Here is a 25,577-nt window from a genome sequence, read left to right on the forward strand (position 1 = left end):
TTGTTTTTTTAATCCAAATGTAAGAGAGATTGGGCTTTCCAGGTGGCTCAGTGGTAAAAACAAAACATCCCCCTGTCATGCAGGAGATGCAGGTTTGATCCCTGGGTTGAGAAGATCCCCTGGAGGAAGGCATAGCAACCCACTCCAGTGTTCTTGTCTGGAGAATCCCATGGACAGAGGAGCCTGACAGGCTACAATCCATAGGGTTGCGAAGAGTCAGATGCAACTTAGCAACTGAGCATGCATGCACATAAGAGATTTTATACAGTATTTGTATGACTTATTTCACTTAGCATAATGCCTCAAAGTTTATTCACATTGTTGCAAATGACAGGATTTCTTTTCTTTTCTTTTTTTTTTTTTAGGATTTCTTTTTTTATAGCTGAATAATATGCCATTTTATATTTGTATCACTTCTTTACCCATTCAACCATTATTGGACTCTTAGATTGCTTCCATATCTTGGCTATTGTGAATAATGTTGCAGTGTACGTGGGGGTGCAGATATCTTTTCAAGTTAGTGCCTTTGTTTTATTGGAATTGCTAGATCATATGGTAGTTCTAGTTTTACCTTTTGAGGTATCTCCATACTGTTTTCATAGTAGCTATACCAGTTACATTCCCACCAACAGTACACAGGGGTTTCCTTTTCTCCGCATCCTCACCAATACTTGCTATTTCTTGTTTTTAGTAATAGCCATTTTAACATGTGTAAGGTGATATCTAACTGTGGTTTTCATTTCCTTTTGCCTGATTATTAGTGAAGTTGAACATGTCTTCCTATGCTTGTTGGCCATTTGTATGTCTTCTTTGGAAAAATGTCTATTCAGACTTTTCTGCCCATTTTGTTTGCTCTTGAGTTGTATGAGTTCTTTATACATTTTGAATATTGGCCCCGTATCGATATATCAAGATTTCCTGGTGGTTCCGCTGGTAAAGAATCCACCTGCAATGCAGGAGACCTGGGTTCTATCCCTGGGTTAGGAAGATCCTCTAGAGAAGACAGTGGCTACCCACTCCAGTGTTCTGGCCTGGAGAATTCCATGAACTGTATAGTTCAAGGGATTGCAAAGCGTCAGACATGACTGAGTGACTTTCACTTTCATCAATATATCATTTGCAAATATTCCCTCCCATTCGATAGTTTTCCTTTTTGTTGATGGTTTCCCTTGCTGTTCAGAAGCTTTTTAGTTTGAAGTAGTCTCTCTTGTTTGTTTCTGCTTTTGGTGTCAGATGCAAAAATCATTGCCACGGACTTACATTAAAGAGCTTACCACCTGTGTTTTCTTCTAAAAGTTTTATGTTTTTGTAAAACATTCAAGTCTTTAATTCATTTTGAGTTAATTTTTGTGTGGTATTAGCTAATGATCTAGGTTCATTTTTTTTCATGTGGCTGTCTAGTTGTCTTAACACCATTTATTGATGAGACTGTCCTTTTTCCATTGTATATTCTTGGCTCCTTTGTTGTAAATTAATGACCATATGTATGGGTTTATTTCTGTTATCTCTGTTCTATTCCATTGATCTATGTGTCTGTTTTTTTATGGCAGTACCATACTGTTTTAATTACTGCAGCTTTGTAATATATTTCAAAATAAAACCACATGATGCCGCTAGCTTTGCTCTTCTTTCTCAAGATTGCTTTGGCTATTTGGGTCTTTTGTGTTTTCACAGAAATTTTAAGATTGCTCTGATTCTGTGAAAAATTCCGCTGGAGTTTTGATAAGGATTACATTGAATCTGTAGATTGCTTTGCAGAGTATGGCCCTTTTAACAATATTAATTCTTCTAATCCATGAGCACAGACTATCTTTCCACTTATTTGTGTCTTTTCCAGTTTTTTTCATTAAAGTTTTATAGTTTTCAACATGAAATCTTTCACTTCCTTCATTATATTTATTCCTAGGTATTTTTATGTAGTTATGAATGGGATAGTTAATTTCCTTTTCTGATATTTCATTATTAATGCTTAGAAACCTTCTTTATGGTCCAACTCTCACATCCGTATATGACTACTGGGAGAACCATAGCTTTGACTATAGCGACTGAACAACAACAAAACACAATGAGTTTTCTAAAACATGGTAGGTGTTGATTTCATTGGCCATGCTTCCTTACCTCATTTTGTTCCTGAAAACAACCTAAATAACCTCATTGTTCACAGACAGCATGTTTAACTCTTACTTATGTTGTTTGGGGCTGCAGGTTGTAATGCTGGCAGAAATTAACTCAGGGACAGCCATGTCAAGAGGATTGTATCAGCCAGCAACCATCTTTATGGGCCGCCAAATGTCAGCTTTCTCAGGCATTGGAGATTTCACTACAGAGCAGAAATCTCCCCAACCCACAAAGAACTTTTCAATTCCTGACCCACATTCACACTGGCAGACAGCCCAGAGCAGTGATGTGACAGACAGCTGTGTAGTACAAACTCCTGGTGACACACCGTGCTTAAATAAGTCTGACAAAATAGATGGAAAGACATCTCTTCAGATTGGTGAGAAAACGCCAGTCACAGCCAGCGCATTGTCTGAGGAGGAACAAACTCATTGCTTCGAGATAGAAAGCAACGCACGTCAGGGCAAGAGTAATTTATCTGAAAGCAAAAAGTCGGCCGAACTCCATTCCCCGTTAGGGGAGAGATTAAGTCCAGAGAACAGAACCACTGATTTAAAGTATGACAGTTCCAGGAGATCAGAGAGATCAGAGGGAGAAATACTGACACTGGAGCATATTGAAGTCGAGGAAGAAAGAGCCAGACCGCCAGTCTCTCCGCTGTCAGACTCAGAATCCTGTGCATCTGAAAATGAGTGTCCTCAAGAGAAGCCCCCTGCTGGGGAAGCTTCCTCAGGTGGGGTGAGAGGCTAAGATGGTTTGCTGATTTTTGTCAGTATTTAGTTTTTCTGGGTGGTGATGGGTGTTAAAAATACAGAATACTGTCTTGTCGTATCTGTCCCAAAAGTAGTGACTGTGCCAATGAATTCCATTCTAATGCATTCTTAAATATGTCCATAGAAGTACCTTTGTAAGCAGATTCTCTGATTTTTAAACCCACTGTGATATTTTAAAAATATTTTTAATGGGCTTTTAAAAACACCACAGTTACTTGTGGATCATTTCTGCGTGTTTCTAGCTGATGAGTAGTTCTGCTCTGGGAGGTAGAGTATCTTACCTCTCCCAGCTCCCTGAAGTCAGTGATCGGCCATCTGCTCATGTCCCCTTTACAGATCACCTTCCTTGCGGGGACCCGCAGTCACAAGAGCCCTTCAGAAAAAGCCAGGAAGAGCAGGAGGAGGAGAGTTTGAGCAGCAGCAGTGACCTCACAGTTTCTATAAGCGAAGACGATCTGATTTTAAAGAGTCCAGAGCCACAGCCAAATCTGGGAGGCATGATGGAGCAAGAAGATGGAACAGAGACCTTAAATGTAATCCACTCTGAGCAAGAAAGAGATGCCCCATCCACCAGAAAACCTAACTGTATTTTGCAAGCCCCAAGCACTCCTGATTCACCAAATGAATCCTTCACTAACTTGCCAGCAAGGGAGTAAGTCATTCATTTTTTTTCATTGTTCGGTTTTAATTATAGATATTTTTAGAGACCATTCCACTGGGAGGTATATTATTGAACACTCAGCTATAAGTGTGTAAGTTCCTTAATTCTCATAGTCTTTTAGATAAGGGCTAGTTTCTTTTTTTTTTTTAATGAAATAGCTTTAAAAGTCTGAATATCATTGAAATCATGGTGACTGGCAGTCTATAATGACATCTAAAGAATCCCTGGTTGATTCATAAGTAATCCCCTCTACTTACCCACCATCCTTTTAGAAAACCAGTCGTTTTGGACTTGTAGTAACACAGGTGACAAACACTTAAACTTTTGAGAATTCAATTTTTGAGACTGAGAACTTTGTATCTAATTAATTAATTTGCTTAATCCTTCTATCCCTTTCCCTTGTGTCATTTTTGTGATACAATTAAATATGCATTAATAAGTTTTAATAAGTATATATGTAAGGCAGCTTTCCTTTTCTGAGTGTAAATGTGAGGACATTGGAGACTCTAAGGTTCAAGAGGAGTGTCAGTGTTATATATTTTGAGCACTTATAAAATCCAAGTCATAAAAATTCATATGCGATTTTTTTTTTTGTATGAGCTCCCCTGGTAGCTCAGACAGTAAAGAAATCTGCCTGCAATGCAAGAAACCCAGGTTCGCTGTTGATTGGAGATAGTGGAGTTGTAAGAAACATGAAAACAACATGTTGAGAATCAGTTCTGCAATAAGGGTAGCACTAATAGCATCAAATATCTTAGGGGTACAAGGAACCTAAGTAAACAACCCGAAGTAGAGCTCACCATCTAAGATGGGCCACTAGGACTTCCCTGGCAATGTAGTGGTTAAGACTCCATGCTCCCGACACAGGGGGCTTGAGTTCAATTGCTGATCAGGGAACCAAGATCCCCATGCCACACAGAGCGGCCTAAAAAATAAAATGAGGACACCAAGGCCGGGGGAATAGGAATGACACCTAGGTTGTGGGGACCAACCCTCCACGCAGCCTCCCTGCCCCCATCCCGCCTTGGAACACATGACACTGTGATACCATCACTCGCTCTCCAGCATTCCCAGCAACAGTGAAAAGCCAAGTGGATTTCTTGCACATGAGGATGTATGTTCTCTTTAAAGTACCATTGTAGCTTTTAATATATTGCCTCTTACCACTCATTACCTATTTACAATGAAAAGTTTATAGTCTAATGGACTTCAAACTGATGTTTAAGAAATATTTATTAAGAGCACCCAAGTACAAAGTACTTGCGCTGTAGATGGAAGAACCATTGTGGTTCCCATCCTTGGGAGATTGGCTTTATGGCAAGCCCAATGGGTTTTTCTAGTAATGGTATTTGTCTCTCATTAAGGAGGTATGGGTTATTATGTACTACATCATTAGGAACTTTATTACTAAGAAGAGAATGTTTCTATTTCAGGTAGTATTTGCCTTCTTTTTGTAGCAGTTCTTGCACAAGTTGGTATTTTGGTAGGAGGAGTAGTGGACTTACTCAGGACTCGGTCCTTTTTTTGAAATGAATAGGTTGAGTATGAGTATAGAATTAAGGATGTTCTATCTCCTATTCTGTATGTATGAATGACTGTTTCTTGTGACCCTAAAACCAATCTTCTTGAAATTTGGGGGTATATTTTACCAAAAATTGTTGAAAAATAAGCATTTGAGGAATTTTTGAAGGTTTATCATAATAGAATGCCCCCAGAATGAAAGATTAGTTGGTGATGCTGGTTTTCTGTGTCCATGTTATTAAATCTGAGCCTGTGATCTTCTGTGGTGAAAGTCCTCCCCAAGCATAGATTGACAGTGGTTTTATTTTTTTCCTTACAGTGGTTTTAAGTGGTGCTGGTTAACTTGCAGACTTCCCACATCTCTCGAGACCCTGCACTCTCTTCCTTTCTCTCCAGCCTTTGCTATTCTCCTTTGCTCAGGGTTATTTATTAATCTGATCCTGTGGCTTCATATTTACAGAATACCGCCCTAACATCAGAGCTTCTCTGTTTATTTTAGTATCTGTTGGGGGCCTGAGAAAAGTTGCTAGAATGAATTTTAGTTAACAAAGGTAAAGAGGTGGGACAAAGGAAGGCAGCAGGAGTTGAACAGGAAACCAGACCCTCCGATTTGCTGAGATTGATAATGATGACTTCAGGCATGCCTCAGAGATACTGTAGACACACAATAGAATGAGTCTCGCAAGAAAGCAAGTCACACATGTTCTTTGGTTTCCCTGTGGGTCCACGCTGTAGCATGTCTCAGTACTTCTTTTAGTCTTATGACTGAATTATATTCCAGTGTATGGATAAACCACATTCTGTTTATCCACTCACCTGTTGATGGACACTGGGTTTGCTTCCACCTTTAGAAGCTTCTCTGCCTTCTCTCACGGACACCTCCAGACGTAGAGCGCCATGCTGTGATTCCTACACCTGAGCTGTAATTACAAGCTGTAATTAACCTTCCTCACAAGCACCCTTACTAGAATGAAGCTGGGTAAAAGAAATGTTAAAAAGGAGGACCTTGAATCGTACATTTTCTTAAGGAGTGAGCAGTTCACTACAAAGTTTGGCACAAAGCTCCAGGACTTTGAACACTAGATGTTCATTATTTGTCATGTGGCAGGTGGTTGACCCTGTGTCGTTCGGGGCTACAGGGATAACTTGGCCACTTGTCCCTCATTTGGGGGATTATTTCAGCCTCAGTCACCTGGGAGAGGTAGCGGGGTTCCCAAGACAGCAAGAGAGAAGTCCAGTGCACAGATGCCCTTTCAGTATCTGCTTGGATCTTGTTTGCTAACGTCTCATTGTCTAAAGACGCCCACAGGGCCCAGCGCAGAGTCAAGAGGTGGATAAAGACAGCCCATCTCTCATTGAGATGAGTGGCAGAGTTACATTGCAAAGGGTGTGTACCCTGCAATGAGAAGTTTATGGTCAGTTTTTTTAACCCACCACAGTACTTTAAGACAAATTCAAATAGAGATAAGCTTGGTGTGAATCCAAAGGGTCAGGAAAGGTTTTATACAGGTGTTAATACAGCACCTTGAAGGATGTCCAGGCTTTGAGTACGGAAGAGGATGGTAAGGGGTGGAATGGGTGTGAAGAAAGAGTGCAGGTACAGAGAACACAAGCGGTGGGGCTGGGGGGCAGGCAGAGGGCCTGCCTGAAGGTTTGTCCAGGAGCAGCTGTCAGAGGGGAGATTTGGAATGTCACCATGGTTGAGAAAGGCCTTCAATGTCCAGTTAGTGTACATGTAGTTCATCTCTATGTTCTGCAGAGCAGTTGAAAGCTATTTTGAGAGAAGGATAACATGGCGAATCACTTGATTCAGGAGAAACAGTGTCGTCAGGATGACTTACCCACAAGCTAGCCAGAATTCTGAGATGGCCCCTGATATTCCTGCCCCCTGGTGTACCCCTGTGTGATCCCCGCACCTGTGATATGGGCTGTACAGTGAGGGTGGTGGAATGCCCTCCTGTGATCAGGCTGGCATATGATGGAGAGGAAGAATCTTGCAGATAAAATGGCTAGAGGTGTGTCCAATTTTTTTAAGGACCAGGTTTTTGTTTTGTTGATTTTCTTACTTGTTTTCAATTTCATTGATTTCTCCTCTAAATTTTATGATTCTCCCTGCTTGCTTTGGATTTAATTTGCTCTTTTCTTTCTCGTTCCCTAGGGTGGAAGCTTAGATTGTTTATTTTAGATCTTCCCTCTTTTCTAAAACATCTATTCAGTGTTAAAAATTTCTCTGCAAACACTGTATTCACTCCATCTCATGAATCTTGATAAGTTGTATTTTCATTCAAGATATTTTAAAATTTCATGTAAGACTTCTTTGATTCATGTGTTATCTAGAAATGTGCTGTTTAATCTCTACACACTTTTACATTTCCTATAATCTTTGTTATTTTCTTTTGATCTGAGAGCATACTTTCTATGATATTTGTTCTTTAAACTTTGTTGAGGTGTGTTTTATGACCCACAGTGTGGTTTGTCCTGGCAAATGTTCCATGCCAGCTTGAGAAGAATGTGTATCTTACTGTTACTGGATGAAGTATCCTGTGCATGTAAGTTAGATCAGGTTAATTAATGGTGCTCTCCACTTCAGCTATATCCTTGCTGACTGTTTACCTGCTGGATGTATCAGTTACTGATGGAGGTGTGTTAAAGTATTCAACTGTAATAGTGGGCTTATCTATTCCTCCTTGCAGTTCTGCCAGTTTCTGCCTGTGTATTTTGATGCTCTCTTGTTGCATGTGTACACATTAAGGATTTTTATAATGTTCCTTGGTGCGCTGTTTTGGGTGTTTGTCCTGCTTGGTGTTCTCTGAGTTTCCTGGATCTGTGGTTTGGTTTCTTTGGAAAATTCTCAGTCGTTATTTCTTCAGATATTTCTTCTGCTCCTTTCTCTGTTTATTCTAGTATTCCCATTCCTTTTGTAAGTATTTTTAGGAGACTTCCAAACTGTCTACCAGAATGGCTGGAGCATTTTGCATTCCTACCAGCAGTGAGTGGCAGTTCCTGTCACTGCTCATCATCACCAGCATTTGGTGTCATCAGTGTTCTGAATTCGGGGCATTCTTGTAGGTGTGCAGTGGCGTCTTATTGTTGTTTCACTTTTATTTATTGTTTGTTTACTGGCCATGCCACGCATCATGTGGGAATCTTAGTTTCTGGACTAGGAATGGTACCAGCGCCTCCTGCAGTGGAAGCTCAGAGGCGTAACCACTGGACCGTCAGGGAATCCCCGTCATTGTTGTCTTAATTTGCATTTCCCTGGTGACATATGATGTGGGACATCTTTCCATATACTTATTTGCTGTACATACATCATCTTTGGTGAGATCTCTCTTAAAGTCTTTGGCCCACTTTTAATTGAGTTGCTGTATTTTCTTACTGTTGAATTTTGAGTGTTCTCTGTATAGTTTGGATAACAGTCCTTTATCAGATATGTCTTTTGCTGCAAATATTTTTTCCTGGTGTATAGGTTGTCTTCTCATTCTCTTGATATTATCTTTTGCAGAATATAAATTTTTCATTTTAATATAAAGTCCAGCTTGTCAATTACTTGACATTTCCATACCCAAAGTCATCTAGGTTTTCTCTTATGTTATCTCTTAGGAGTTTTATAGTTTGGTGTTTTACATTTAGAACTATGAACCCAGAGGAATCGGGTGGAGAGGGAGGTGGGAGGGGGGATCGGGATGGGGAATAATAAAAAAAAAAAAGAAAAGAAAAAACAAAACTCAAGTTAAAAAAAAAAAAAAGAACTATGAACCATTTTGAGTAAATTTTTGTGAAGGGTATAATGTCTGTGTTTAAGTTATTTTTTCCTTTTTTGCACTGAATATCCACTTGTTCCAGCATGTTGATGAAAAGTTAACTTTTGGGAGGCTCATTTTCCTTCATTTGAAGATATTTCTGTGTTTTTAAATTGAGATGCAATTGACACATAGCCTTCCATTAGTTTCAGGTGTCCAGAGTAGTGATGACATTTCTATGCATTGAAAATGATCATCACAGTAAGGCTAGTAAGATCCATCACCACACGTAGTTAAAATTTTTTTCTTATTGCGAAAATTGTAAGGATTTACTCTCTCAGCAACTTTCATATATACAGTATTGTTAACTGTTGTCATCATGCTCTACATTACACCCCCAGAACTTGTTTTATAGCTAGAAGTTTGTGCATTTTACTGCCTCCATCCATTTGGCCTCCTCTCAGCCTTTGCCCACCTCTGGCAACCACTAGACTGCCAGTCTGTTTTCTGTATCTATAAAATTAAGGGTTGTTTTTTTTTTTTTAAAGATTCTGTATGTAAGATCATACAGCATTTGTCTTTGCCTGACTGACTTATTTCATTTAGCATAATGCCCTCAAAGTTCACCAATGTTGTCACAAATTGCAGGTTTTCCTTCTTTTTGTTGCTGAATAATATTCCATTGTAAATATATACCACAGTTTCTTTATCCATTCATTAATCAGTGGATACTTAAGTTTCTTCTGTATTTTGACTGTTGTAAATAATGCTTCAGTGAACGTGGGGGTGTATATATCTTTTTAAGGTAGTGTTTTCATTTCCTTCAGATAAATACCCAGGATTGAAATTCCTGGGTCATATGATAGTTCTGTTTTTAATTTTTTGAGGAACTTCCATACTGTTTTCCATAGCAGCTGCACCAGTTTGTATTCAAACCAACAGTGCACAGAGGATTCCCTTTCCTTTATGTCCTTGCCGACACTTATTATTTCTTGTCTTTTTGATGATAGCAGTTCTTACAGGTGTAAGAAGATACCTGATTGTGGTTTTGATTTGCATTTCCCTGATGATCAGTGATGTTGAGCACCTTTTCATGTACTTGTTGACTGTTTATTTTCTTTGGAAGGATGCCTATTCAGATCTTCCACCCATTTTTTAAATCAGAAGCTTGGATTTTTTGCTATTAAGTTGTATGGGTTCTTTATATATTTTGGATATTGACCCCAGTCAGCCATATGATTTGCAATTATTTTCTCCCATTCACTAGGTTGCCTTTTTATTTTGTTGCTGGCTTCCTTTGCTGTGTAGAATATTTTTAGTTTGAAATAGTCCCACTTGTCTAGTTTTGCTTTCATTGCCTGTGGTTTTGGTGTCATAACCAAGAAATCTTACTCAGACCAGTGTCAAGCTGCTTTCCCCCTGTGTTTTCTTCTAGGAGTTCTGTAGTTTTAGGTCTTACATTTAAGTCTCTAATTCATTTTGAGTTCATATTTATTTGGTGCAATATAAGGATCCAGTTTTTTTGTTTTTGGTCTGTAGCTATCCAGTTTTCCAGCACCCCTTAAAGAAGAGATTGTCTTTTCCCCATTGTGTATTTTCCCTATCTTGACACTTTTGTCAAGATAAGAGTGGCTGTATATGCGTTGATTTATTCTGTTCCATTTATCTATATGTCTGTATTTATGCCAGTACCATGCTGTTTTGACTTCTGTAGCTTTACAATATGTTTTAAAATGAGAATGTGTGTTCTCCTGCTTTGTTCTTTTTTTCTCAGTATTATTTTGGTTACTCAGAGTCCTCTGTGGTTCCAATGAATTTTAGGATTGTTTGCTATTTTTCTGTTAAAAAAAAAAAGGTGCTGGGAGGTTGAGGAATTACATTGGATCTGTAGATCACTCTGGGTAGCATATATATTATATATTAGTCTTCTAATCCATGAATATGAGTTGTCTTTCTATTCATTTGTGTTTAATTTCTCTTAATAGTGTTTTCTAGTTTTCAGTGTACAAGTCTTTAGCTTCCTTGGTTAAGTTTATTTGTAAGTATTTTGTCCTTTTTGATGCTATTGTAAATGGGATTATTTTCTTAATGTCCCTTTTAGATTGTTCATTATCTAGAAATGCAACTAATTTTTGCCTGTAGACTTTATATCCTGTAGCTGTACTAAAGCATCATAGTATAAATGCATTTTAAAGCCCCATGGGCCCCAAGAGGAACATGAGGAAATAAACATGTATAGGAAAGCAGCCCAAGGCCTGGCTCCACATTCAGTGTCAGGAAGCTCAGAAGGAACCAGAAAAGGTGTCTGAGGAGAGTCTGCAGTGAAGAGTGCAGAGAACCGAGGGCCAGGCTTGTGCTCCAGATGCCAAGCAGAGTGTTTCACGTGGGATTTAGAGAGATTAATAACCTTCCCAGGTCACACAGCTGGTTGGAGGTGCAGCTTACGTCCAGACTGACTGGCAGATGCCAGACTTATGTCCCAGTTTCTGTGCTCTAACACATTAACCACAACCAGTATGATGATGTTCCCTTCAGTAGCACCAACTCTGTGCCAGGCACTGTTGTGAGAGCCTTTTTTATAACAGTATGTTTATTCCTTTTGTCATCACCATCTTACAGAGGTGGAAACGGAGACACAGTGAGGTTGTGTTCAGGGTCACAGAGTGGCTCAGTGTGCTTTGAGAACTGTCTGGGTCCAGAGTCTGCATTCATAACTGTCTGCTGATAACTCTCTCCACTGCCTACATAACTAGAGTGTCATTAAGGATAATATTTCTTAAGGTTGAGGGAGGACGCTCAAGAAGCAAATAGATTCTTTAATTAGAAAAAGGAAACCAAGCAGTGGCGTTTTGACCTTTGTCTCTGTCCATATTGATTTTGGTGCTTCCCAGCCTCATATAAGCTGGTGAAGTGCTATATGCCTTTCTTCCAGCTTGAACAAAGTACTTGTAAAGTTGCTTTGTTCTTTTCTCCCGATGGAGCATGCCTGAAAGCAAAATGTAACGCTGCCTTTTACGCTAAGTCAAACGAAAGGCTCGGTTTCTCAGGGTCAGAAAAATGCAGTCATATAGGTGGAGTCTCTTGCAGTGATTTTAATTTTGCTCCTCTCAGAAGTTAGGTATAGGAAGGAAGTTCTTGCATCTGAGAAAAGACTTGTTGCTGGAGTCCTGTTGCCTGGAGTAATGGTTTACAACTGTTACAACTTTCAAACTGACCCAGAGTTTAAGACGCACTGGAAGCATGTTAGTGAATGCAGTGTTCCTTCCAGCATGATAAGACCTTTAGATGTCTGCTCTCTGTTGCTCGTTTGTCTTCATTATGCCTTGGTTTTCTTGGACATGACCTCTGCTCCTCAATTCAGGTGCTCACCTGAGCTTTTTCTCGCCACTCCATGTATTCTGGCATTTTTCCTCAAAGAAAGGTCCCTCGTTAACACTTACGGAAAAAATAACACAGTGCCAGGGTGGGATTGGGGTGGGCAGTGCATCCCCTTCAAGTTCTACCTGGCATTTCATTCTCCAGTCTTGCCTGTGCCTCTCCTGTTAGCTCACCTGTTTTATTCTGACATAGCTGAGGCTTTTATCTTTATTTTGGTTTAAATTTTTAAAAGTTCATAGCCAGGTTTTCAAGAGGACAGGAATCCTGAGACCCAATTGCCAGCAAAATAGGCAGTAATTACAGCCACTGTCACCTGGTGTGTGAGCAGACGTTGAAAAAACTGTCCATTGGCCAGCCTCAACCCAGTGTCCCGCCTCTGCCAGCCATCTCATCGTAGGCTGCTGGCCTCAGTCAGAAGAGGTGGGGACCTGGAGTGGAGCCAGGGTAGGGGAGACTGAGGGGCACTTGAAAGGCTACAGCGGGAGAGCTGCTTTCACCAGCAGAACAGGTCTGTTGATGAAACTTCTCTCCATTTTTGTTTGATTACTTATTCTAATTCTTAAATGCTCATCTGTATGTTCAGGTTTTCATATGTTTTTGAGTCAATTTTGAAAATAATGTAGTATAATAGAAAGAGATCTATTTTTCTAAGTTTTCAAATTTGTGGGCATAAATTTGTATTTTAGAATTTCTGCTATGTCAATAATTATGTCCCCTTTTTTCTCTGCTCTTTTTGGGAATGACTTTTAGATATATAAAATACATGAGTTTCAGGAAGAAACCTAAAGATGAGTTACATTTGCTCCTGGCAGCACCTTGGGCAGAAGCAGTCCTGGGTCACATTCACCCAGTTCTGAGGAGTGAGATGGGTTGAAGCCAGACTTTGGTCCCTCTGAGGACCAGACTATGTCTGTTTCACCCTTATCTGTGGGAAGTAGCCCCAAGTATCCAGTTCCAAGTGTGAATCATTTATTAGGGTTCCCCTTCCTTGGTGGACCTGGACTTCCATTTTTATTCTCTTGCTCTCTAGGATTATCCAAAGATGACCCCACTACATCAGCTACCTTTTTAGAAATTGGCACATGCCCTTCAAAGAAAAGGTGCCCCAAACATTAGGCTCATCTCTCCGAATTTCCTTTTTCTCTAAATTTTGATCCTGTAGTTCTTTCCTAGAATTTCCTTTTTCTCTGAGGTTTGATCCTGTAGTTCCTTCCTACTTTGTGTCTCTAATGCCATCAAAGACATACTTTATACACACACACACACACACACACACACATACATATATTTTTTCTTAGTGCAAGGATTAGCCTGCATTACCTTGATGGCACTACATGAGGCTGAAGTCCTTCTTGTATGTACTTTTTAAAGATAAGTGATACTCTTGAAGTATAGCATGCATGCAGAAAAGCAAACAAATCTTGAGCATACTGCTCAATTAATTATCGCAGGTGACTACCTGGTCCCCCACCCAGTCAAAAAACAACATCAGCAGCCAAGCCTGCCCCTCCCTTCCCCACCATGTCCCCTGCTCCTGTCTCCCTCATAATCACTTCTGCTCGGCCGCTTCTCCCTTCCTGAAAACCTGGGAAACCGGATCTCTTTTGGTCCCTTTCCTTTGTCATGAGGAAGTGCATAGTTTTGACCCAGTCCTTTCTCGTTTGGTTTGCTCTTTACCTTTTCAATCTATTCCTGGGACGGCTTTCTCCCCTTGTATATCATGTTTCTCCCCTTGTGACAAGCCCGCTCAAGACTGTTAACAATTCGTCCCTTTAGATTTTACACAATACTTTGCTGTTTTCCTGAGTGTGATTTTTAGAAAGCCTTCCAAGCTCATGATTGTCTGCTGACACGTAGAATATGCTATTTCAGGCTGTGATTGTGTTTTGTACACATTTAGGAACAGTTACCCAGAATACAAACCTGTTGCCTTATTTCTCGGGTTAGCCCTGCCCGTCACAGGAAACAAATCAGGAATTGTTTGGTTTGAAATGTTCTCTTGATCTCTCCTTGCTCGAGATGTGCTGTGGAATTGCAGGAAGAATTGCAGAGCAGTGACATTTTGCAGCTGTCATCTTGGATCTCTTTCTGGCAGGTATCACCATTGACTTATCGAGCTTGACTTCTCAGTTCTCATTTATCACCCTCATCAGAGTCACATTTTTGGCACAAGCACCTGGCACAGTGGCTGGCATATGTTGGCACCTGATAACTAATTAGCTTGTGGTAATCTGATGTGAGGGATTCAGAAGTCAAGAATCGGGGGACGTCCATGAGGTGAGACAGAAACGGCCAGCCTTTTTCTCTTCCTTCCAGCTTTATTGAAATTTAATTGACATATACCACTGTATAAATTTAAGGTGTGCAACATATAGTGATTTGACTTATACACATCACAAAATGATTACCACAGTTAGTTTAAAGAACATCCATCATCTCATATAGATACAAAATTAAAGAAATAGAAAAAAACTCTCCTTGTGATGAGAACACTTCAGATTTACCCTCTTAACTTAGGCTTTCATATATAACATGCAGCAGTGGGCCAGCCTTTTTTTTTTTTTTTTTCAAGTTAGAAATGAACTTGGCTTCTATCTCTCCCACTTCTGACTGTTAGCCATTTGGTAGATTTAATTTCTAGCATCAAAGAATCCGAATCCTGACAAAATGGGTGTTTTATTTTTCCTGGTCCTTTTCATTGAGAAGTGGTGGATATCAGTGCAGAGTAAGCATAACTTGTTGCGTCAGCACATAAGATCACAGTGAGCCCCCAGAACTCAGGGTTCAGCCAGGAGATAATCATACAAATGAATGTGATAAGTTTTCCCCCAAAAATGGGATCCCTTCCAGAACCAAGAGAATTAGAACTGATAATGTATCATAAAGGAAAACCCTCATCTGAAACCCTGTGGTGTTCACTGAAGCCAGGATGTGTGAGCAGCTAGACCAAGGTTCACCTGCAGCCAGGAAGGGAAGGCGGAGGGGAACTGGGGAGTCACGTTTCAGCCCTGTTCTGGGGGGATAAGCCTGAGCCCCAGCCTGGGCAGCTCCGAGGTTGTCGTCTGGGGTGGGACAGTGGTGTCTCACCACGCTGCACCTTCAGTTCAGTTCAGTCGCTCAGTTGTGTCTGACTCTTTGCGACCCCATGGACTGTAGCATGCCAGGCCTCCCTGTTCATCACCAACTCCTGGAGTTTACTCAAATTCATGCCCATTGAGTTGGTGATGCCATCCAGCCATCTCATCCTTTCTCGTCCCCTTCTCCTCCCATCTTCAATCTTTCCCAGCATCAGGGTCTTTTGCAGTGAGTCAGCTCTGCATCAGGTGGCCAAAGTAATGGAGTTTCAGCTTTAGCATCAGTCCTTCCAATGAATATTCAGGACTGATTTCCTTTAGGATGGACTGGTTGGATCTCCTTGCAGTCAAAGGGACTCTCAAGAGTCTTCTCCAACACCACAGTTCAAAAGCATCAATCAATTCTTCAGCACTCAGCTTTCTTTCTAGTCCAACTCTCACATCTCACGCTGCAGCTTGGCCTACCTGGAATCTTTAATGTCTCATTAGGGATCAGCTTAGGCTGTTCTGTAAACTTGACATGCTAATATGTAGCATAGTGATGAACATCTCTGTCTTCTTGGAGTGGGGCAGGGGGCGCCTGCCTCGTCTAGTGGCCCCAGAGCTCCCCCTCCTGTTGCTCTCCCATCATGTTGACAGGTAGCCTCTTCCTTTCTCTGGTCACTTCCCGCTTCCCCCTCCGCACTCCAAGTGGAAAGATCCCTTTTGCTGCCCTGATCCTCTCAATTCAGCTCCACTCAGAGCTCACAACTAGAGTTTGTCCTCAGGGCAGATGGCCCTGTACCCACTGCAGTCCCTTTTCCTCACCCTGAAGTGGACCGGGGACCCCCTTTCAGGTGGGCTGCCCAGCTCGGGCGGTGCCCCTCAATGACTTGGAGGTGCTTACACCTGGGCCCAGCAGTGGGGCTTCTGCCTCCATGGCTCTGACCACACTGTGTGGCCACGCCCTGAGCATCCCTGGGCCAAGGCAGTGCCCACTGGCTCCCACCAGACCCTGCGCCTCACTGTGAGTCCCTCTCGAGGTGGGTGGGTGACGGTGGGGAAGGCTCCTCAGGGCAAAACTGGGACCTGTCTCCAGGCATCGGGTGGCACACGTCAACACTTGGCTCCTCTCCATCTTGCCGCTGTTTTTTTCCCTCCTCTTCAGCTCCTCCCAGCTCGGCTCCCCTTTTACAGTCCCCCTAACTGATATTTCTCACCTCTGAAGAACAGTCTTTGAGCCACGGTGACAGGCTTCTGAAAAAAAACCAAATTCCTGTGAAGGTGGGATTAGAGAAGGGACACTGGAGCTGAGGACCTGAGTGAGAGGCTTTCCTTTGGGCGGGGTGGGGGGGCATCGTGGGGAGTGTATGCACGTAAGACAGCTGAAAACCCAAAATGAAGCAGAAAGTGAGCTTTTAAAACATACAAGATATGTTTTCTTGTACTTTCACACTTAATCTCACCATTTGAGTCCTTGTTGAGCGACTCATTCTGTTAACTTTACCTCCAGGAGAGCCTGAACCCAGTTCAGGAGAACCTGAACTCCCGGGAGGAGTCCTGAGCCCTGTCCTCCATGGCGTCCAACTGACTCTCACTTTTTCTCACTGCTCTCCCTCATCAATGAATATCTGTTTTAATTTGCTTCTCATTTTGATGGACTGAATGTGTGTCTGAATCTGCTCCTTCAAGCAACTCTAGACTCATTTCCTCCATCACAGTGATGCTCAGACGTGTTCCACTAGAATTATCCTGCAGTGAGTTAAGTGCTTTTCTCCAGGTCTGTAGGAAAATGAATGTTTGTGATGTTGAGAACTTGCTCAAAATCATTTTCCCTAAAACTTCGGTACTTGCTGTAGCTTGCCTACTAGAGGATGAAAAAATGTGTGAGAGCATCAAGTGAGTAAGGACAAATCTGTAGGAAGCCGCTGATCTCATTAGCTTTGATGGATTGGGTTTTTATCATGGATGTGTGATTGTTATATTGTACATGTATATTCATTGTCCACTCATAAAATTTCAGATTTGTGTGATGAAAAGAAGTACATCAGCACGCTGGTGTTCTGCACGAAGTGCTGAGAACTCCAGGTGTCCTGCCACCTTAAACACTGAAAGTGAAAGGAAAATGAAGTCGCTCAGCTGTGTCCAACTCTTTGGGACCCCATGGACTGTAGCCCACAAGGCTTCTCCATCCATGGAATTTTCTAGGCAAGAGTACTGGAGTGGGTTGCCATTTCCTTCTCCAGGGGATCTTCCCAGCCAAGGAATTGAACCAGGTCTCGTGCATTGAGGACAGACGCTTTACCATCTAAGTCACCAGGGAATCCCAAAACACTGAAAAACACTGCTTTCTAGACCCTAAACAAATTTCTTATGGTAGTGGCTCATGGCACTGACAGTCCTTACTGATCAGCTGAAGTACAGATCATGAGGACACATGCTGACCATACTTGTTGGAGCATAATTACGTCTGTCATCATGAGCGTGGGCTTCCCCGACTCAGCAATAAAGAACCCGAGTGCAGTGCAGGAGACTCAGGTTCAATCCCTGGGTCAGGAAGATCCCCTGGAGAAGGGAGTGGCACCCACTCCAGTATTCCTGGAGAATCTCGTGGACAGAGGAGCCTGGTGGGCTACAGTCCCTGGGGTTGCAAAAGAGTTGGATACAACTTAGCAACTAAAACAGTAACAGTCACGCACATACTTGGAATTGGTTTCCACTGTTTTGAAAGATGCAGTTACCCCGATTTAGGGATGTGTTTGTCTGACATCCTGTGAAGCCCAGCACTGACAGGAGATGCCGTTTCACCTGATTGCCAGCATCTACCCAGGAGGGCCAGTTAGCATGGACTGTTTCCTTGCTCGCATCCTGCCTGCCTTTCCTCCACAGTTAATTCATTTGTTCATTCACAATGATGATTTGGTATCGTCTGCTTTCTTGTTTCTTCTTTTTGTCTTTGGGATTCTTTTAGTAGCTTCTTAGATGATTGTGCATTTGAATAGTAAAGTGATTGGTTTTCTCATTGTAGTACAGTATTGCGAGGGCAGGTAGCAAACAGACACAGTCTTTCTCATGGTGCTCTGTTCTGTTTCTACTGTACTCCTGTAGGAGGGGACAAGCATCAGTAGCCAAGTGTTCAGTCCCTTCTCGCTGGTCCCTCCCTGGGTGCTGCTTCTCCCATTTCAGTATCATCACTGAGGTGGACCCGGAACACCGATTGCCCTGGACGGCACTTCCACTCATCAGACATAATTGGCTTCGTAAGAACATCACCTGTCCTGGAAAAGTGACTTAATATACTAACTTATTTCAGGGTCTGACCACTGCCTGAGCCTCAGTGAGCTTGTCCACCACCTGTCATGCCTTCTGGTCTTCCTCACGTGCTGGAACTGTGCCAGCCCAACCTGAGCCTCCTAGTCCCTTCTACGGATGCATGCACACATGCATGCACACACCCGCCCCAGTGCATGCACACATGTGGAGACAGCTGTGTAATAGTGCAGCAGAAGTCTGGTGTTTGGTTTAGGGTCCTCCATCAGTCATTATGCTGCAGCAAAGTTGTTACCCTGACAGTAAGATGCCCCTTTACCAAAAGCACCCACTCAGTTCAGTTGCTCAGTTGTGTTCGACTGTTTGAGACCCCATGGACTGCAGCATCCCAGGTTTCCCTGTCCATCACCAACTCCTGGAGCTTACTCAAACTCATGTCCATCACGTTGGTGATGCCATCCAACCATCTCATCCTCTGTCGTCCCCTTCTCCTCCCGCTTTCAATCTTTCCCAGCATCAGGGTCTTTTCAAATGAGTCAGTTCTTCACATCAGGGAAGCAAAGTATTATAGTTTCAGCTTCAGCATCAGTCCTTCCAATGAATATTCAGGGATGATGTCCTTTAGGATTGACTGGTTTAATCTCCTTGCAGTCCAAGGGACTCTCAAGAGTCTTCTCCAATACCACAGTTCAAAGGCATCGATTCTTCAGCGCTCAGCTTTCTTTATAGTCCAACTCTCACATCCATACATGACTACTGGAAAAACCATAGCTTTGAGTAGATGGACCTTTGTTGGCAAAGTAATGTCTCTGCTCTTTAATACGCTATCTAGGTTGGTCCTAGCTTTTCTTCCAAGGAGCAAGCATCTTTTAATTTCATGGCTGCAGTCACCATCTGCAGTGATTTTGGAACCCAAGAAAATAAAGTCTCTCAGTGTTTCCATTGTTTCCCCATCTATTTGCCATGAAGTGATGGGACCGAATGCCGTGATCTTAGTTTTCTGAATGTTGAGTTTTAAGCCAGCTTTTTTACTCACCTCTTTTCACTTTCATCAAGAGGCTCTAGCGTTTAATTATAGAACCGATGATGATAATGTCTAATAAAAATTCTTTAGTATGTTCATAGTATTATATTTAAAAAAATTTTTCCAAAATATGTGGTATTAAGTTGGTATTAATTAAGATGGTATTAAGTTTCACAAAGACATCAAGTAGTCTGATAAGTCATTCATGCTGCATGTTCATTTTTGCAGCAGGGATTTCAAGCCAGGCTCTGCACACCTGTTGTATGCACCTCTGACTAGAGAGCGCAGCCAGAACCCTAAGGGAGACACCCCCCCCCCGCCGCCGTGACGTGTCGGGGATGTAACGGACACCCCGGGAGCAAACGTGTTCGGCCTTCATTCCCTGTCCCCCGCCCCGGCAGGGCTGATTTTTATCAACCTGGGTGTGAAGTTTGGGACCCCAGAAATTCTTGGCTACTAAGAACTGGGTTCTGGGTTCAGACTGGTTCTCTCTGTTGAAGGGTGAAAGGAGAACACTTGTTATAAATCAAGCCTTCCAGAATCTCATTAAGGAACCTAAGAGAATAGGTAGTCTGGGAGAGGCAGTAGTTCTGAAACCTGAAGTGGGGCCAAATAAGAAGGTCTGTTTGGAGGCCAGCGAGAGGAAAGGCAAAGGTTTTGCTTGTAAGGCCTCTGCTGCTTTAAAGAAAGAGCCGCCTCACAGGCACGGGTGCCCCGGTCCCAGCTGTCAGCGCCATCACCCGGCCTCCAGGTGAAGACAAGGAGCCTTGTTTCCCGGGTGAAGAGAGGAGCCTTGTTCGTGACCCCTGGCCCGCAGCACCACAGACCCCTGCCCCCCGCCCCCGCCCCAGCCTTTGTGCCGCCGCCCCTCCTCCCTTCCTCCAGGCTTTGTGCGCCTTCAAGTGGCCCCCCGGAAGGGACCACCCAGGGGGCTGCACAATGGGGGCCGAGGTAGCCCCCCAAACCTAGGTTTCTTGAGACAGCCCGTGAAAAGAAAAGTACTGTTTAACTATGTACGCGTTTGTCCTTTCTATCACCGTTTTGTGTGGCCAACAAACCCCCCCCCCCGCCCCCTCGCGTCCAGACTCCCCCAAGGCCGTACCCCCAGCTGTTCTGGCTGCTGGGCATGAAGCCTGAGACCCTTGCTCCTAGTTCCTGCTCCCAAGGCACTGCTGCCTCAGTCTGCTTACATGCACGCTTTTGGCTGGATGATCAGGAAATTTGATATCAGAGCAAACAAATGATGCTTGCCTGATGAAACTGTTTTATCAGTCATCCTCAGAGTCGGTGGCTTGGTGATGCTGCTGGGTGAGATGTGTCTGTAGGACCACTCAACAAAAGCTGGCAGCCGGAATTCAGTTCTCAATAGCCATTCACACCTCTGTAAAAGGATTAGCTCCGGCCGATTGTTAGCCTGTTTAAATCTTAATTTGCATCTTTATGGAGGTAGGGCTTCTCCGGGCCTCTCTGTTGCTGGTGGTGGTGGTGGTGGTGGTGTGTGTGTGTGTGTGTGTGTGTGTACCTGTGGGTGGGTGGGCGGGCGTCACGGGAGGTTTTCTCTTACTGGCAAAGGTGCTAAATTGCTTCAGGAGGACCTGTAAGCTATGCAGATTGAGTTAGCGACTTGGGTTTTGACTGACCTTGGTTGGGCTTTGGTTCATTAGTTACATTTGGTTTAGCCAAAAAGTCCATTTGGGTTTTTCCTTACAGCTTACAGAAAACTCTTTGGCCAACCCAATAGTTTGCAGCAGTTGTGGGTTCAGAACATGAGGTGCGTGAATGCATTCTGTTGCTTCTGTTTAAATCCAGGAACCTCATGGGTCTTAGGATTTTTCAGTGTTGTTCATTATAATCAACAAATTTCCTTGGGCTTTAAATGCAGAAAACCAGACCTAGGATCTGATGGAATGATGGTTTTAAAATCTATTCTATCCAGACCGTGTGTTCTTAGTGAAAAGATCAAAGCCACCTTATGTTTCAAAAGCAGAGTATGACCTACCAAAGCTGTGAGTTTCCAGGCGAGGTTTCTGCGAGCTCTGGAATCCGATAGAGACTAGCAGGCCGTGTTGCCTTCTTCCCACCCTCACGTGTGTGGGTTATTCCTCCATGACATGCTCACATCCCACCACCACCTCTGCGAGTGATGCCTGCTTGTTGTTGCTCTTTCTGACATAGTTTCCTCCCTAAAACTTCGTTCTGGATATAACTGCCTTCTGATTCTTCCATTTCCTGTAAGACACAGTAAACATCATACATAAAACTTTAAACAAGTAACATTGTGTTGTGTAAATTGTGTAAGCAGACTCGTCCCTGTCTGGAGTCTGGGCCCACATCATGCAGAGACTGCATCTCCTGGAGAGAATGAAACCCCAAAGCCAGGCTTCCATCACTGCAGCTGAAGTGTTGCAGGAAGGGGGACCCCTTCCAGGGCCCGAAACTGGGCTCTTGTCTAACACTCGGAAATGAATTGTCCGAGGAGACACATGCTGACAAAGCAAGAGATTTTATTGGGAAAGGGCACCCGGGTGGAGAGCAGTAGGTAAGGGAACCCAGGAGAACTGCTCTGCCGCGTGGCTTGCAGTCTTGGGTTTTATGGTGATGGGATTAGTTTCCGGGTGGTCTTTGGCCAATCATTCTAATTCAGAGTCTTTCCTGGTGGCGCACGCATCGCTCAGCCAAGATGGATGCTAGCAAGAGGGATTCTGGGAAGTGGACGGACAGGTAGTGTCTCCTCTCGATCTTCTCTTCCGAACTCTTCCGGCTGGTGGTGGCCTATTAGTTCCGTATTCCTTATCAGGATCTCCTGCCATAAAACAACTCATGCAAATGGTTACTATGGTGCCTGGCCAGGGTGGGCGGTTTCAATCAGTGTGCTTCCCCTAACAGAAGCACATGCTCACCAAGGGCTCACCGAGTGCCCTGAAGACGACAGCCAGGGCAGATGTGAAAGTCACGTGCTAGAGCTGAGGAGAAATTTATTTTCTGTTTGCCAAGAAGTAATTCTCAGTTTGTGATACTGAAAGAAAAAGCGTCTTTTCTCCTTTCATTTCTTTTAAAAACAAAACAAAACAAAAAAAACTCTACCTTGACTGCTCACATTAGCCTGGTATGAAGTTGCTTTCTTGTAAATTATGTCCTAAATTCTGTGTGACTGAAAATGACGCTTTCTCAGAAACTTACTTTAAATTTAGCCAAAACATAGTTTATTGTGTGCTTAAGTATTATTGGATAAAATAAAATTTTGTTAAAGCATCCATTTGTGTTACTAGGTGTTGCTTGTCCTCAAGCAGATTTGTCTTCTTGCTGGACCTCACAGAAAGCAAGCAGATGGTAGGGGCCCAGTGCCTTGGTACCTCTCTCCCCAGGAGAGAGACGGGCTGTCAGGTCGATGCTCTTCTAGCTGAAGTATTCTGGTAGGAATGCAAATAGAAGACACGGAAGAAACTGGGCTCTTGAATTTGAAAATGGTATTTTCATCACACATCATCTTTAATCTTTTAACTCTGTACATTGTGTGAATTATTTAAGTTGTTTGCAGGCAAGTGTTGATGGGTATTTTGCAAACTAAGGTCTGTCCCATGGGGAGATAAATGTTAGAAATCCTCAACTCAGAGCCACTCATCTTTCGGCACACAAGGTTAGGAGTTAATCTGGGGTGGGCCATGGCTCCGTGGGTACAGTGCTGGTGGCCGTCTCCCTGACCATCTTGTTGATCATTCCTTGCTGAGCCCTGGAAGCCCTGGTCCAGTGTGACACCACCGTGTAAAAACAGGCTGTAACAACACACATGTCATGAATTGTCTCATGGGGGTTTAAATCTTGTCCTGTCGTTCAGCACACAGTGTCCTTAAGAGTGTCGTCAGCATCCTGTGAAATCCCAAGTACCCTTGCTGTTCTCAACAGGCCTCTCAGTCATGTGGGGAAGACTTGTCAGATGGGGCGTAGCTGGAGGACAGCACAGCGTGGAGTGCTGTCTGCTCATGCTGGAGGAGCTCAGGGCTGAGAAAGATCCTGTGAAGGAGGCAGCTGGTCTGAGCAGGCCTGACATCTGGACTCAGCAGACTGGCAAAGAGGGAAGGCATTCGGCGTGTGATTGCTCACTGGCTCTGCCGTGGTGGTACTTGGGATGGAGAAGGGCGAGGATGCTGGAGTCGGGGAGCATTGTCCGTAAGGAGTTTATAACAGTAACCAGGCCCCACTGATCGGCTTTCTCTTCTCATCATTCCTAAGAGTGGCAGAGGTAAGATACTCGTCCCTGGGGGGCACTGCCGCATTCCACCTTGGCACAGAAGCATGAGCTGATGTCTGCCAAGCTCCTCTACTGTACTCAGGTTTGCAAGGATACAGAAGCCACATCCCTTGTTCAGGGCTCACCCCTGTTCCCCCTGGTTGGAAAGTGAGTCTAGAGGCCATCTAAGCTGGAGATCCCGAGCCCATAGCGTGGCTTTGTTTATCAAGCACAGTTTTTAACATTCTTCTGAATAGTTGCCGCATGTTAAAATCTGAGAGATATCCTATAAAAATAAAACAAGCAATGGTGAATTTCCAGCTTCTCTTAAAAACTGGAAAGATCTAACCTCACTGAGACACTCTGCCATGGGAGCCTGGGGTGATCAGCCCTTTAAGGTTGACCTGTGCCCCGGCCTTTAGCATCCTCACCCCACCAGCGGTGGGCTTGTGGGTCCTCCCCATCTGCCGCCCACCACTGAGCTCACATCTGCGAGCTCGTCCCCTGCCACCCAGAGCAGAGGGTCGGTCCCCTGGCCCGTCTCTCCCTCATCAGCCCTGTCCACAGCTACAGCTGCCAGGAAACCAGCCATGACTCAAAAACCCACGACGTTTATCACTGTTTCCTTGCCAGAGTTTTATACTGAATCTTATTTCCTGTTACTATCCAGTCACCACCAAGGCCAGCTTATCTCCTTGCTAGGCCCCACCCCCTCTTAGCCTGGCTTTCCCTCGCCTTTGCCTTGCTGCCTCCTGGCTTCAGCTATGGTCTCCCTCTGTCTGCATCCTGCCCAGCACAGGGCCCTGCCCCACCTTCCTGACCATCTTCCCCTCTACGTATCGTTACTGCTCTGAAATTGGCTTATCTTCGTCGTCTTAAGGGCAGGTCTCACTGTGAATTGGTTGATGACAAGGTACAATCTTCTAGGGAGAATCAGGACCCAGAGTTTGCCTTCGAAAAAGCTGGTAGACATAGGTACTGCACATCCCACAGGCGAGGAGATTTGGGGCAGCCGAGGTCCGACAATGAGGACCCAACATGGCATGGGCCACAGGCTCAGGGTTTAGACAAGAGCTGGGACTTGGCCTGGAGCTGGAGGTGCCAACAGGGGGGCCCAGAGTCCAGAACAAGGCTTGAATCTGTGGACCCATTTCTGTTTCCTGCCCAGGGTGAAGGCCTGCTTTGGAGGGGGTGGGGGGCAAGCCACCAGTGTACAGATGGAGCAGGTCTTTTTCATCCTTGTATCATCAGGCACATGGCCATCGAATAGACTGAGTAATTTAGTCCAACCATTAGATCTCTCCCAACTGTTAGACTGATTACAAATTAGTAATACTTTGCTATGAACATTACTTTGTAAGTTGCTTCGTTTTCCTCTTGGGGAATGTGTTGTATATTGCCAGCTACATATGTGATCAGTTTCTTTAAAGGAGAAGTATTTTGTCTTTGATATCTTCTCCCATGACTTTTTAGAATCATGCAAACTGTCATTTTTTTTTTTAAGGAAGTTACTAACCAAACTCTTTGGAGACTGTTGTGATCCTGACAGACCTAACCTAGAACAATTAACACTCCACCAGTGTCCCTGTGGACTGTAAAAAGATGACAAGGGCTAGATCCCTCTTTCCACTCCTTCCTGTTCTTTCTAAGAATAAAGAAAACTTCATTGCAGTGGGATCTGAATGGAGAAATAATAGTCATTTTTTCTGCATTCAGAAATAGAGGACGTAACCTCTACTTCAGCCAGCAGTTTTCAATTTCTTAGCAGTGACAATTTAAGTAAATTTCATGTGAGTGGAGGAGATCTA

General features: G+C 43.5%; 1 protein-coding gene across 3 annotated transcripts in view; it reads left to right on the forward strand.

Annotated features, from left to right (window-relative positions):
* Window positions 1–25,577, forward strand: part of KIZ (kizuna centrosomal protein) — a 90,874-nt gene that overhangs the window by 20,546 nt on the left and 44,751 nt on the right. For all 3 annotated transcript variants that reach the window (XM_043479374.1, XM_043479376.1, XM_043479375.1), the window contains exons 5-6: window positions 2,206–2,851; window positions 3,228–3,543. In XM_043479374.1, the coding sequence (XP_043335309.1) occupies window positions 2,206–2,851; window positions 3,228–3,543 (962 nt within the window). The remainder of the gene's footprint in view (window positions 1–2,205; window positions 2,852–3,227; window positions 3,544–25,577) is intronic.

The sequence above is a fragment of the Cervus canadensis genome, chromosome 10 (genome assembly GCF_019320065.1).
Source record: "Cervus canadensis isolate Bull #8, Minnesota chromosome 10, ASM1932006v1, whole genome shotgun sequence".
Classification (NCBI taxonomy): Eukaryota; Metazoa; Chordata; class Mammalia; order Artiodactyla; family Cervidae; genus Cervus; species Cervus canadensis.